At 45.0% G+C, this 15,000-nt stretch overlaps 1 protein-coding gene across 8 annotated transcripts in view; it reads left to right on the top strand.

Annotated features, from left to right (window-relative positions):
* Positions 1-15,000, top strand: part of LOC126109689 (fasciclin-1) — a 670,295-nt gene that overhangs the window by 626,344 nt on the left and 28,951 nt on the right. For 6 of the 8 annotated variants that reach the window (XM_049914739.1, XM_049914738.1, XM_049914740.1 and 3 more), the window contains 3 exons: positions 5,121-5,335; positions 10,408-10,570; positions 11,464-11,608. In XM_049914739.1, coding sequence (XP_049770696.1) covers positions 5,121-5,335; positions 10,408-10,570; positions 11,464-11,608 — 523 coding nt within the window. Of the gene's footprint in view, positions 1-5,111; positions 5,336-10,407; positions 10,571-11,463; positions 11,609-15,000 lie in introns of all 8 variants that reach the window. The other 2 variants (XM_049914741.1, XM_049914744.1) reach the window with 1 other exon arrangement.

Raw genomic sequence — 15,000 nt, forward strand, 5'->3', positions numbered from 1 at the left:
GGGGAAGAACAGGAGGAGGTGTAGCATTGTACCTTGCAGGACCCTGCAGGACACTTTATTTAATATTTCCCCACTTCAAATTCAGTCTTTTTCCTGTTGTGTCATTTGCTAATGTGATGCTGTGTGGCTTCCTCTAAGCAAATACAATGCCTTTAATGCCATACCATTTTTGTCTCCCCCAGGACAATTTTATGATTTACACCGTGAAATGCACGAACTCCTGTACCTGATATCAGTTTAACAGCTTCCTTAAATTAGCTTTTAATCCAGATTTCGTTGCCTACACTGTTTGGAGGGTAGAGCCGAAGCTCTGCGGGAATGCAGCTGCAGCTCGTGAATGCCCCGGAAAAGAAAACTACGTCAGTAGCTGAGCACAGCGCTAAGCTGATTCCACACATTGTGTACTGCTTGACACTGTGTGTGTGTGTGTGTGTGTGTGTGTGTGTGTGTGTCAAGTAGTTTTCTTTACTTACATCATTATCCATTTTCTACCCAGTATTTTCAGTCACTGTCTGAGTATTTCCTTAGTTTGGTTCAGACGATTGTAAAATTTCACAATTCACACTGTCGGGGCTACCTCCTCTGGCACAATCACATAAGGAGATTCTTTTCTCCTTTAAAACAAACGTGACAGCTCTTTTTGAAGGATGACTTTCGGTAAATATATTATAAGCACAACAGAGAAGCTAGTCAGAGGGAAATTGCTCGGTAGTGTTTTTCTGTAAGGCTCGACACATCGCCTCGACTGGTGACTCGGATATTGGTGTCGAGGACAAGTCTCTGCCCAGTGCGGGGGGGTGGGGGTGGATGTCGAAGTAGTTTTCTAAAGGCAAAAAGGAAGTGTAATTGTCTCAGACTGTATTCTCTGTGTTATTCTAGGAAGTACAGTGTTTGCATCTATCTTTATGTAGTTTTGAAGTAAATGTTTACCTTTAATAAAAGAATTACAGAAATGTCTACTACAAACTAAACTCATTGTGGCTGCTCAAAGCTATGTTTCGATTTTTAATGTGGTGGTGGTTGGAATGTTAATGAAATGTACCTAGAATGGTGAATGTACGGGAATGGCATGCGGAGAGGCACCGGCCCGGACAGTACCGACAGGCGGAGGGACGGGGGTGGAGAATGGAGGGATGGGAGTGGGGAGATGAGGTCATGTGGCTGAGGTCTAGAAGGAATGGACCACACTGCTCCTAGCTTCCAGAACCACAGAGTCTCTACTCTCTCTGCAGAGACAGTATAAGAATAGACCACATCCAAACTAATGGTACGGTACTGGTAAAGATGGAAAAATAAAGACATACTTTTTTTGCATATTTGAGGAACCTAAATTTCACGTGAATTATCTTTTTGAGTTAAAGATATTGACAATTTTGCACATTGGCACATACTCATTAAGGGCTCATCAAAAAGTGCCCAGTATGTTTCTACAGTCCATTTTAACATCAAATTTATTTTTTAAAAGTGAACTGTGCCATTTGAACTTCAAAATAGTAGGACTTGACAGTCTTCAATAGTAAGACTGGATTAACACAGTAACACAGTACACACACACACCAGTCGTTATCTGACGATCCGATCAGATAACCGATATCTACAAAGCAACAAAAGGTACTGTGCGTGTAAAAGTTAGTAGCCTCAATCTATTTACGGGGAATAGTCATACAGTTTTAATTATCACCTCCCGAAATTATCATTAAGTAACTAGTTTTATGTTTATTTGCAGGTTTGCGTCAGCACCCGGGCACGTGCCACACCGTAGTGTGATGCTGGGGGAGCCATTTTCATTTTTATGTAGGCCCCACTGTTGCAGTTTGGCTTTTCTAGGACACCAGAATTTCCCGTTCCTGCAAACAAACAAGAAATCAGTTAGTTACATAACAATTTTTTCGAGGTGATAAAACTCGACCACGCTTCGTACCGTTAGGCACGCAGTAGACTCACAGTGGGTCGTGGTGCGAGAAAGTGGTCCACGCCTCCACTGCCACGGGCAGTGAATCGGTACAGCCTCCGAGTGCCTCGTAGGTCCGAAAGGCTGCCTCTTTGTGTCGAGACACGGTACAATTGAATTCATTTTTGGAGGATTCGCATCTGGCACTAGTAGCAGAAAGACGAATTAAGTTTCAGTATCGACCGTGAAAGTAAATGACGTCCAATGCAATTAATTTAAATGTGTCCGCATTAAAGGGACCGAAACTCGCTCCCGGTCAGGGAACGACATCCGCACACGACGGGATACTGTCTCCCGGTTCGTTCGCACGACTGTGCCGGTCGACGTCCGGGCCGGAGGCCTGTGCCGTGTCGTAGACGCTAACTGTAGCGGCTGCTGTGTGTACTGTTTCTTCTGTCGACTTGACGTGTAGATGTTGCCTGACGTAGTAAATTGCATAACTTTCTTTCTGTTTCACATCACTGTTGTTGCCTTTTGGAACAAACTGCCTACATTCCATGCTGCACCTGTGACTTGCCGAATGCATGTAGATCCGACAGGTATGTTTCGATTTTTGGAACTTTAATACTGTGTGTTTGTTGCTACTTCTCTTTACTTAACTACTTTTTTTCCTACCTCTTTTATCTTAGCTACTTTTTTTGAATTTGTTCTGTAGAATGGGACGTACGTGGCTTTTCTCAGTTCTCACCTCTCCGCGTTACACGGGAGCACCCGGCCAGTTCGTACTTCCGCCGTCTAATAAGAAGAGTCGGGACGACTGCTCGTTCGTGTCTGTCGTAATGGCACCGGATTTTGTGTGCAAATAATTCCTCGTTATTTGTGAAGGTGACTTCGTACCGTCACCTAAAAGTTTCGTTCGGACATTTCTCCGTGTTCGGAACGGTGCGAGTTTTCCGAAGCGCACCGTCTGAACTTCCCAGTTTGCACCTTCTGCGGTTCCCCCGAGTGGGCGGTGGCACAGTTTCTTTCGGTAACGAGGTCAGTCCGAACGAGCTACCGCTCAATCTCGAGTGGCTCCACAGTCGACACCGACGGGACGTTTCTCGTAACCTTCCCTTTCTAGAACTAATCTCCCACTGTGCGGACTGTGGCGGTTCAGGTCCGTGCAGTAGCACAGGTGGTTTCTCGTGTTCCTTCCTTCTGTCCATTTGAATGAGAAAACAACTGTGCCTCAGTGTCGAGTGCAGAGCGAGAGCTCGTTCTGTTCCGTCACCTGCCGTGCACTTCACTCGTACGTGTGTGTCTACTTGCTCGAATCGGAAATTATCGTAACGAACGAACGGAGTGCAACTTACATTCGGCCGTACACTTCACCGAGGAGTTTGTGCAGTCGGTTGAAAATTGCAGAACGTATTTGGTGAGAAATTGTCAATTCTCGTTTCATCAGACGTCACTGCATTTTTAATATAATTTCTTCAAACCGTCGTCGAACTCGGCTACGTTTTCATTTACAGGTCTCGGCAATGCTTTTGCTGTATCAGTTAGTAAGCTCATTTTCAGACATTTTTAATTCCTCTTCACAACACCTCTTCATCATCTCTCTGCATCTATAGCTAGTAGATCACGCCGACAATAAGAGCAGACTTCACTACCCGAGTACCTGTCAGAAATGCACCACCGAGGGACTGGGGCCGTAAAATGGCAGACAGTCGGTGACGAGTCCACAGATGTGAAGTGCATTTAATGCGACTCGCAGCAGCTGCACCCCGTTACGTTAACGAGCGCAGTTACTCGTCGAACTAGCCAGAGGTAATAGTTTAAGATGAAACGTCACAACTAGCCAAATTTTAAAACCTTATCTACAGCCCGTTTTACTAGTACCGAGTGAAGCTCGACTGTAGAAATACTGTAATGAAATTGGTTTGTGAAGATAGTAAGTTTGCGCAACAAAAACAGGATTGCAGTTAAGTAGTTGACACGTCTGGAACAATGGGATTAAAAATTCTGATCTTAAGGCAACATATTTCAATTTTTGAATGAACTTTTCTTCTAACAGGTATACCGATCATAACAGTGATCCAAAAGGCTGATAAAATAGAAAACAGAAATAAATTGTTAAATAATCTCATTTTCTTACATATATCGCTCCTCCCAGCCCCCGGCCACCGCCTCCCACTAATTCACAAATTTCTGCTTCTGACATCTCCGTGAAGTTAAGATCCTCGAAGAAATGATTAACTTACCCTATCAAAAATTCCTAGTACTTTGCAATTGACTGTTAAAAATTCAAATAAATTTGTAACAGGGTTTCAAATTCTGTGCATTTGTCGTACATCGGGTGTCATTTTGTGACTGCAGCTGAAAGACAGTGTAAGATGACCTACAGTTGTCTGGACAATTTTACTCAGTTGAATGGTCAGTGTAAAGTTAGTAAAATTTATACATTTGTCACTTGTTTTCACGTCCCTGACATTTATCTTTGAAGATACGATTTATTTGGTGATAGCAGTGATGTTGTTTTGCAAGTTATTCTCGTTTATCCAGTTCAGTATAAATCATTTTCATTATACCTTGTAGACACACATTTTGACTACCTGGTTGCTCACAAAGTGCAATTTGATTATTTTGAGAAGTGGCTACAAATCTTCGCAGTAGGCTGATATTTTAGTCAAAATCTGGCTGGATACCATCCCATTTTTGATTTCCCCTCTCTCCAATAAAAATTCAGTGAGAATACTGCATCACTTGCAAAAGCTTTGTGACTGTAATACTCACTAAATGTCATTACTGTACAAGGTGTACCAGAAATACAGTAACAAACTTCGAGGGGCAGTAGAGGTGTCTCGACAAATTGAGGATACGAACTCGGGTCCAGAAACGTCACCCGTCGGCACTACAGACAGTCCGAGTTACAGGGGAAAAGGTACGCCACCGGGCCGCAGCTTCGGCAGTAGAAGTAATGCCGCAGGATTGCGGAAACGTACCCACTCGACAGACCCAACAGTATACGGGACGCCGCGATACTGATGCTTCCGCACCCGTCACGGCGGCACCGCAGGCGCTGCCGAGTACGGTGACGGGAGACGCGATACTGCGGACGGTCGCGGCGGCGGAGGCACGAGCTGGCCGACGTTCCCGGCATCTTCCGCTGCACGTACCGTGTAGGTCGGTGTCTGGGTGTCGTAAGAGTAGAGGGCGGAGGTCAGGCACTTCACCCCAGCTGTTCCAGGTTCCGACGATGGCCGACCGTAAGAACCTCTACTTCAACGTCGTGCACGGCCCGGCGGGGAACAAGACGGTCACCGTCGAGGGCGGCGGTGTCAACGCCACCATCGTTCAGCCCAACATAGCCGCCACCAACGGTATGGTGCACATCATCAACAAGATACTGGGTGTCCCGTACACGACAGTCAAGGAGAAGCTCCGGACGGACCCGATGCTGAAGTAAGTAGCTAGTGAGACGGTAAAAGCATAGTACGGCGTAGCATTTCTCGACTTAGTGAAGAATAGAAATTTGGGGAGTGACAACCGTAGCGAATCTCGGTAAGAGGTGTAAGAATTGTCTGCGGTACTAAATATAAGGAATCGTGCCGTGGCCCGTTTCCGAAACCCGGTTGCTGACGTAATAAACCTGTATATTTGAAATGTAGTACTTCTCGTTAAAAGACTACACCTCACATATATCTCGTATGCTTCAGTACAGTATTGAAAATGAAGAAAAATTTTCCATCAGCAGCCAGAGGAGAGTACTTTGTAAGAAGGATCCAATATGTAGGATGAAAATTAGCCAATGTACTGCCTAGTATGGTCCTGACTCTCCACACAGTGAAGCTTACAAAGTTCCTTCTGCAAAATCCTTTCTAAACATTAGAAAGGTGTCATGTTGCAAGGAGAATAATGAATATCTTGGAAAAAATACACGAATAGCAGCATACCATTTATGTGCAATGTTATTAGATGTTAATCAGTGATTTATTGCAAGAATTGTAACCTTTGTTGTTTTTGAACATACACAGTAAATCATTTGGTGCAGAATCAAAGGTTGTTTGGTCGATTAGGCTGCACGGTCTACCACTTCCTTTTTAATATGTATCTTTACTTGCGCGTGCGCATGTGCGTGTGCGTGCACACACACATACACACACACACACACACACACACACACACACACACACACACACACACTCACTCACTCACACTCTCTCTCTCTATGACCTCATGAAACAGATAACATTGAATTGCAGTAACATTCTTTAACCACAGAGATACAATATCAAATTTGTTTCTTCAAATGAAACTATATGGATTTTTTGGTTTCAGAATAGTGTTTCTACACAAGTTGTTATGAGTCTTATTCATTCTGCACAAAGTCACATATAGTCAGTTAATTCTTAATTACTCATAAATCTTGTAGACATAAAAAAGCTGCTACAAGTTTCCTCCTCCATTGTATTCTGTCCATTACTGCTGTCCGCCATCCGTCCATATCTATTTATGCTCGGTTTAAATCTTCACGGAGGCCATCCCTCCGACGATTTTCGGGTCTCCCTTTGGGGTCTCTTTCCCGCAGCTGTGAAATCCGGGAGCTTCCGAGGCCGTCTGTGATCTTCCATCCGGGCCACACGGCCGGCCTACTGCATTTGATAGGCTCTGACAGTTCCCGCTACGTTCAGCTGCCGGTAGAGTTCCTCGAGCTCTCGGTCGTGTCTTATCCTCCATTCCCCCGTGTCTTCGTCCAGAACTGGACCGAAGATCTTCCGAACCACTTTTCTCTCAAAAACTAGGAGCTTACGGAAGTCCTGTTTCTGGATGCTTCGTGTCTCACAGCCAGACAGAACGTGCCCCTAGGTATTTAAATTGGTGCACTCTTTTGTAGGACTGGTGTCCCACTTGTAGACGACCAGCAGTCTGACTTTGATCAGGCTACATCACGAGGTACTCTGTCTCGGCTTTGTTTACATTTAGCCCAAATTTGCTATCAGCCTCCGTTAGTGCTCTGGTCATTTGCTCTAACTCCTCTTCAGACCTAGAGAGTAAACAGATGTCGTCTGCATAGGCTAAGTGTGCCAGTCTCTTTCCTTCGATTTCGATCCCTTCGTTCTCTCGGAAGGTCTCACGTACGATCTTCGTGAGTGCAAAGTTGAACGGGATAGCAGGCGAATCGTCTCTTTGTCCGAGTCCCGTCACAATTTCAAATTCCTCAGTTATGCGATTTCCCATCTTCACATTTGCACGTGTTTCACTCAGACAGGTCTTTATCAAATTGACGAGTTTCTCTGCCGAGCCAGACTCCCTTAAACAGCTGAGCTGATCCGTATTGCCTGTATCGGTCAGTGTATTCTTTCTGCAAGTTTCTCTCTTCCTGCCAGAATCATTCCAGATTCCATCTTCACCTGGACTCTTATTCTCCCCAGTAATTGGGTACTGGAAATCAAACTGCAGTTCGGGTTCATCACAATTTAGCAGCTGTCGAAAGTACTCTTTCCACCTCTCAGCTATATCGCTATCATTTGTCGGGATCTTATCGTGGGAATCTTTAACAAGTTTCTGCTCAGCCTGGTGCCCTTTGCAGAGGTTCATCATCTTCAGAAACATTTCCGCAGTCTTTTGTCCTCTGAAATCTGTTTCTGCTGCAATGATGATATACCTTATACAGGGTGTTACAAAAAGGTACGGCCAAACTTTCAGGAAACATTCCTCACACACAAATAAAGAAAAGATGTTATGTGGACATGTGTCCGGAAATGCTTAATTTCAATGTTAGAGCTCATTTTAATTTCGTCCACCTACGCTCAATGGAACACGTTATCATGATTTCATACGGGATACTCTACCTGTGCTGCTAGAACATGTGCCTTTACAAGTACGACACAACATGTGGTTCGTGCACGATGGAGCTCCTGCACATTTCAGTCGAAGTGTTCGTACGCTTCTTGACAACAGATTCGGTGACCGACGGATTGGTAGAGGCGGACCAATTCCGTGGCCTCCACGCTCTCCTGACCTCAACCCTCTTGACTTTCACTTATGGGGGCATTTGAAAACTCTTGTCTATGCAACCCCGGTACCAAATGTAGAGACTCTTCGTGCTCGTATTGTGGACAGCTGTGATACAATACGCAATTTTCCAGGGCTGCATCAGTGCATCAGGGATTCCGTGCGACAGAGGGTGAATGCACGTATCCTCGCTAACGGAGGACATTTTGAACATTTCCTGTAACAAAGTGTTCGAAGTCACGCTGGTACGCTCTGTTGCTGTGTGTTTCCATTCCACGATTAATGTGATTTGAAGAGAAGTAATAAAATGAGCTCTAACATGGAAAGTAAGCGTTTCCGGACACATGTCCACATAACATATATTCTTTCTTTGTGTGTGAGGAATGTTTCCTGAAAGTTTGGCCGTACCTTTTTGTAACACCTTGTATACTTCCTCTTTGCTCTTCTCAGAGTTGCTCATGTAGACTTTCGGACCTCCTCAAATTGTACTGTGTCCTGTGCCAGATTTGTCCCCTAACGCCACTTGCTCCTAGCTTCCTTCCTCCTTTCCAGGGCATCTGCACATTCCTTTCCAAACCAGATCATCTTGTCCACTGTTTCCCATAAGTGTTTCCTTTGCTGTATCACTAACTGAGGTTTGCATGTTTCCCCACACAAATATTTTTATCAACAGCATAAATTAACTGTACTTCTATGTGTGTCAATTATCATTTCAGTGCACTCCGTTCAAATCTTCAGATAAGAAACGCTCAATTAATTGGGTACTTTCCATATATGTGAGGCATTCTGTTGACAAGAGAAACTCAAAATTTCAGAGACAATGGAAACAGATGAGAGATGTGAAAATGGATTAATGTTCTTCACCAGCTGTGACTACGAAATCCACATAGACTACCATGTTTTTTTTTATCATCTGGAATAGTATCCTACTCTTGTCATCTCGTTTTCCACCATATTAAATGTGGCAAGATACCTATTATTTTAAGTATTGTTACTTTACAAAATTGTTAAGTCTTTCTCGGCCACTTGTTGGCAAACTGCCTGCCTCGGGTTCTTCAGTCTGACGATTTTTCTGATATTTTGCCGATACGAGTGGCCGACACCGTCGAAGCTTCACCCTCCGTTGCCGGCGGTGGACCGGAGTCGAGTTCGCCGTCGCAACTGTACGTACCTCTCACGCACGTCCGAGGGCTTTTCCGCAGTCATTTCCGGTGCGGTTCTCCTCTCACTGTCTGCAGTGGTCGTTCGCTACAGCACAGGAATTCGAGATCCGTCCACCTCGAGGCTTTCTTCTTTCTCGTCAAAGCTTTTCTCACGTTTGCGTATTTCTATAGCTTCGCTAAATAGACATGCGTGATAATTCTTCTCTACAGCAAGAACTTTCATCTGCAAATTTCACCGAGTGGTCGCCCTCACGCAGTTTCTCCACCTGCCCCAACCCGCAGTTCCGCTTACGCCCCCAGTGTCGACCGACCGTCCAGTCGTAGCACCTCGGACACGAGATGCGACATAAGGAGCAATGAGTACTCCACTAGTCGTATAAGAAGTGTAACAGAGTCAAACACTCGGAAAAAGGAATGTCGCGTACTGCCTCTGTGCCGTACGTTCCCCGAGTGACATCGATCGCGTTTTGCACAAACACGGCGTAAAGACTATTTATAAACTGACGCAGAAAATTGAAGAGAGTCTCAGGAGAGAAAGGGCCTACTCGCAATGTCGGGACTATACTGCATACCGTGCACGTGCAGATGACTTTGTGTCAGAAAGACGGGACGATAGCTAGACACAGGGATCGGAGAACGTAAGCGGCACTACGTGGGGGGCAGGCGGAGAAACCGTGTGAGGCCGACCACTTGGTGAAATCTGCCGAGACAGAAGTTCTGGCTGTAGAGAAGAACTGTCGTGCCCACTCGTTCGGCGAAGCTATAGAAATACACAAACGTGAGAATAGCCTCGAGAAGAAAGAAGAAAACCTCAGGGAGAACGGATCCCGGAATTTTGTGCTGCAGTGAATGACCGTTGCAGGTAGCGAGAGGAGAACCGCACCGGAAATGACTGCGGTAAAGTCCTCAGGTGTCGGCATACGGGTACCTACAGTCCACGAGCTCGACTGCACTCCACCACTGACAACGGAGGGTGAAGCTTCGACGAAGCCGGCCCCTCGTACTGACGAAAAGTCAGAAAAATCGTCAGACAGTCGTCAGCCGAAGAATCCGAGACAGAAGTCGACAGGCAGTTCATCACTGTTACTTTAACTATTACGTGTGCATTTCATCCCAAAAACACAGCTTCTGGCATCAACTCACGTGTTATCGAACTACAATAACGTGCATACTGCTGGTAAAAAAAATTGTGTTTTTGTGGTGAAATAGCACACTTGTGTGATAGTTAGAACAACAGAAGTGAACATTGAGCTATATTTGTAGTCTCGCCTTTCATTTAAAAATGTTTACATACTATTAAAATCTTATTCGTAGCTGGTGTAAGGTTGTCTTAAAAAACTGATAACTGTATTTCAGTAAGACGTACCACCTCGGTGAGATGTCAGACTTCAACAAGATGCTGGACGAGAAGCACACCAAGTTCACATATTTTGTCCCCCGAGATTTGGCCTGGAAAAAGATGGAGGTCCGCGACCCGTCAGCGCACCGCAAACTCTTCATGAAGGAATTTACCTACCAGGTGTGTACCCGTGTCCCACGCGGCACGTCACGACATTTAATCTTTCGACTGCGAAGGAATACGACAGGAGTACGAGAGTGGCGTGCCGGGACACGTACGCCCGGCAACACAATTCGCACTAGAAAATATTTCGAGACTCGCGTTTTCGCATATCTGCAGACGATTCCAGTGTTATTCTGTCTGGCACAACTGGCGGAAACTCGCCAAACTTTGTCGCATTACGTAAACCCCCTTACGCAGTGTTTCGACGTACACAATTTTGTCGCCAGTTCACCGTTAGCACTGACGGCACCTTCTTTCGGCATTTGACAGCTTTCTTTAAGCTCGACACAAACTGACAGAACACAGTCACCAGCTCGTACGTCTCGAGTGGACACGGTACGGCCGGTACGAAAAATTGTACCGGGAGTCTGCCGTACACTCGTGACGGCCGGTGGCCGTTTTCCGTTTGTGGACTGCCTCCGTCGGTGTCACCCGACGACTCGCCGAGAAGTCGGAACTGATTGCGACACCGTTTGTGTGACCCTGGGCTCGATAGTACGACAACAGAATTTAGTCAACACTTCGGGTTTCAAACAACCTTTTTTAAAAGAATGAATTTTTTTCTGTTTGTTTTTCCGTTTGTGTCTTAAGACACAGTACTAATCAGAAATAAATTACCTGGTAAGAACTCGTACCACAAAAATGTACAAATATGTAACAACTGCAAACAAATTTTTACGCCTTTCAATAAAAACGCAAAAGATGTGAATATAAAAAGTTATAGTAAATTCAGAATTACTATCCTTTTTAAAAATATTGTAGTACTAAAAACAGAACTAATGTGGCAGCACTGTGAAATGTAGTGAGGTGTGTTCCCACCCGTTTGTATTTATTTTGGCCGGTATTTGCAGGTGAAGCAGATCCTGGAGAGACACCTGGTGATCTCAGACCGGGTGTACACGATGGCTGCACTCAAGAAGCTCGCCTCCAACGCTTCGTCCGTGCTGCCCACCATGCGGGACCACCTCAGGCTCAGGGTTAGGGAGACCGAAAAGAGTAAGGACAACTGATTCTTTCAGCTGGCTAACATTTTTCTTAAAATTCTCTGTGTCTTTTTCCGACATTCACTCCTGTAACAGATCCTCAGTATCTGCGTACGATTTTCTCTTTCACCCCTCGACGTTCCTTGTGGTTCGATGTGCACGTGTGACTACTCTGTGTTTTTAGTGTACCGTTACTAATTCCCCCTTTCTCATTCACTTTGTAATCATCATTTTTCTACAGTCCTCCGTCGTTCGTAATCTTTTCGGTGTTCTGTAGTGAAAATTTCCCTCTTCGGTGAAGCGTTTCGACACTTCCCGTCAGGTTAAGACGGGGTCTCGTACTCGGTACCTGGCCTACGCCGTCTGTCCGCGAAGTTCCGAGGCCAATTTTGTTCCCGGCTTACCGGTCGCACCGGCACAGTAACTGCAGTGCCAGCTCGATACCGCAAACGACAGACGTCCATTCGGCCACCGACTTGCGAGCGGCCGGTGTCGAGTAGTCGACGTGCGACCGTAGTGCGCCGGTGTCGTCACGTCGGGAGTCGCAGCTTCTCTAAATGGAGTGTTTGAGAATGTTTTGAAAAAGAAAAATGTGTGCGAGCAAAGTCCGTCACGAGCACACCTCGACTTTCGAACGCAGACGCCGACGTGCGGACACCTTCTGCGATGTGATCGAAATGCACAGTGTGGACAATTATTTCTGAATAAAATCGTCACAGGTGACGAGAAACTGCGTTATCGATACGAACCTGCCAAAAAATGAGAAAGTACTGAAATTCGCACAAAGGGTCGACACTATTACGACATAACTGACATTAGAGCCAGCACGATAAAATTATTTAATTAGATAGATGAAAAATCTACTCACCGAGTGGCAGCAGGACACGCGCATAAAAGACTGTTGTGATTGGCAAGCTTCTGGAGCCAGTAACTCCTCCTTCAGGCAGAAGGGTTGAAGGGGAAGCTAGAAGGAAGAAGGATGAAGGAAAAAGACAGGATAGGTCTAGGAAAAGGGGAGATTTTGAGAAAGTTACCCAGAACCGCGGGTTAGGAGAGACTTACCGTACGGGATGAGAAGAAAAGACTGACTGTTGTCCCGTACGGTAAGTCTCCCCTAACCCGTGGTTCGGGGTAACTTTCTCAAAATCTCCCCTTTTCCTAGACCTATACAGTCCTTTTCCTTCACTCTTCCTCCTTCCCCTTCAACCGTTCTGACAAGGAGCCACTGGCACCAAAAGCTTGCCAATCACAACAGTCTTTTATGCGTGTCTTCTGCTGCCACTTGGCGAGTAAATTTTTTATCCATCTAATTAAATAATTTTATCAATAATTGATTGTTTTCATTGTTATTTAGAACCACTGTGATGCACTAACTAAAAGTCCCGAAGAACGACTTTTCTGGCATTTCGATACGATTGTACGAATGTTCTGTGCATTGTACTCAAGTGTGGGAGGCTATGTAGAAAATTTGAGGCAATAAAATCACTTTCCATATTTTTTATTAAACTAGTCTCGAAACTTTTTGGACTGACGGGGGTGTTTTGGGCAGTGCTCTTACCTAATGAGCTGTGCAGCCCCCCCCCCTCCCCCCTCTGTCTCCTATCTTCCAAAATTCACAGCAGGCCTCGCAGATAGCTTGCTGGACAAGCACTCCTGGGAGATGGGATATTACGGAGTGACGGCTTAGTGATAGCCTAGGGGTCTGTTTCCAGGATGATTCACTCCGTACTGAAGTCTGCACATTCTCAAACTACTGGCAGGTTAGATGTGTGTGCCGGACCGAGCCACGAACCAAAAAGTAAGCCTTGCACAGGATACGCCATTACGAACTGAGCCAATTTGACGCGACACTGAATCCATCTTCGAAGCTTCAATTGCCTCGAGATGTTTCTAAATGTCACAGACACTGCTACAGAGGGAAATATTTATTCTGGAAACAGTCCCCTAGACTGGTTACCCATGTATTCACATATACTTTTTTCTGAGAAATCCTCGTCCGTCGAGGTACGGTGGAGAACTTCTGTGAAATTGGTAAGGTATGAGACGAGGTCGTGTTGGAAGTAACTCAGTGAGGGGTGAGTCACGAGTTGTGCTCGGATAGCTCAGTCGGTACAAGTATTGTATTGCCAACAAATGGTGAGGTTGCAGGCTAAAGTGCTGGTCCAGCATAAAGTTTTCAGCTGCCCTTCCCTGCCCTGCCACCCCCTCCTCCTCCCCCCCCCCCCCCCACAACCCCCCCCCCTCCCAAAGAAAAATTAACACTATTAGAAAAGCAACATTTTTATACAAATTTTATCATGTTTCAACTCTCTCAATAGCACAAGAATAACTTGACTGTGTGACTTAATGAATCTCAGAATTTTCTTCATTATTATATTGGTACAAAGTCTGTCAAAGAAATATTGAGGTAGAATAAGTACAGTATAAACAGTGCTATCGGTTGCTGGTGGAAGTTTTCCATAATGTCGTACTGCGGATGAGAACAACGGGTACAATGTCGCTGGCAGCGCAAACCTACGATAAAGGCACAAGACAAATGATTCAGAAACCTTTCAAAGCAGTTCACTTTTTCTGAAAGAGACCACGAGAGTGGGTGTCGACTTTTAAGGGCGACAGTTGACAAGAATTCACCAAAGTGGCGCACAAAATGGACTAGAGAATCGAAAAAATACGGCGCTCGACATTACGGGTAGATCAGGGTGTACTCGGCACGAAATGCAATGCGAAAGTAATTCTGTGCCTACTATTGCTACAGAAAAATTTGAATGTGATTTTCCTCACAATAATAATTAAGAAGTGATTTGATTAAAATTTTCACTAGCCGCTTATCAAGTATGTGTTTTGCACTTGAGGTCTGACGTGTGATATTGGAAAGTAACCTTAAGACCCATTTCAATTGTGTGCACCCTCAGGTTTATCATATACTTATCCACAGTTGTCCTATAAACACCCTCCAACCCCACCCACCCCTCTGGAATTGGACAATGCACAAAAGTCGTGAAATTAATGATATTTATTGGAAGAACTAAATGCTCTGTACTGAAAGAATGAAACAAACATAATGAGATGAATCAGCATTGGAATAAATGTGAAATTTGGTGGTTTTTGAAATAAAGGTCAGTGCACAATTCAGTTTACTGGCAATTTTTATTTTTGTATAAAACATAAGAACGGAGGGTAACGCTTTCCGCAATAAGACGTACGAAAATTGAAGTAGTGTCCAACCGAACGCCAGACACCTTTCGGGATGTCCGACAGTGCCGATAATCCTCGGCCTCTACTAGGAGCGCGTCAGCAAAAACCTCTAACGCAAGAGCTCCAGACTGCCAGAGTCGCGAATAGAGAAGTTCTCGTACATAAACACTGTGTGCCAGTGCATATAACACGTCAGATAATTTTCACTAA

This window comes from Schistocerca cancellata, chromosome 12, assembly GCF_023864275.1.
Source record: "Schistocerca cancellata isolate TAMUIC-IGC-003103 chromosome 12, iqSchCanc2.1, whole genome shotgun sequence".
Taxonomy (NCBI): domain Eukaryota; kingdom Metazoa; phylum Arthropoda; class Insecta; order Orthoptera; family Acrididae; genus Schistocerca; species Schistocerca cancellata.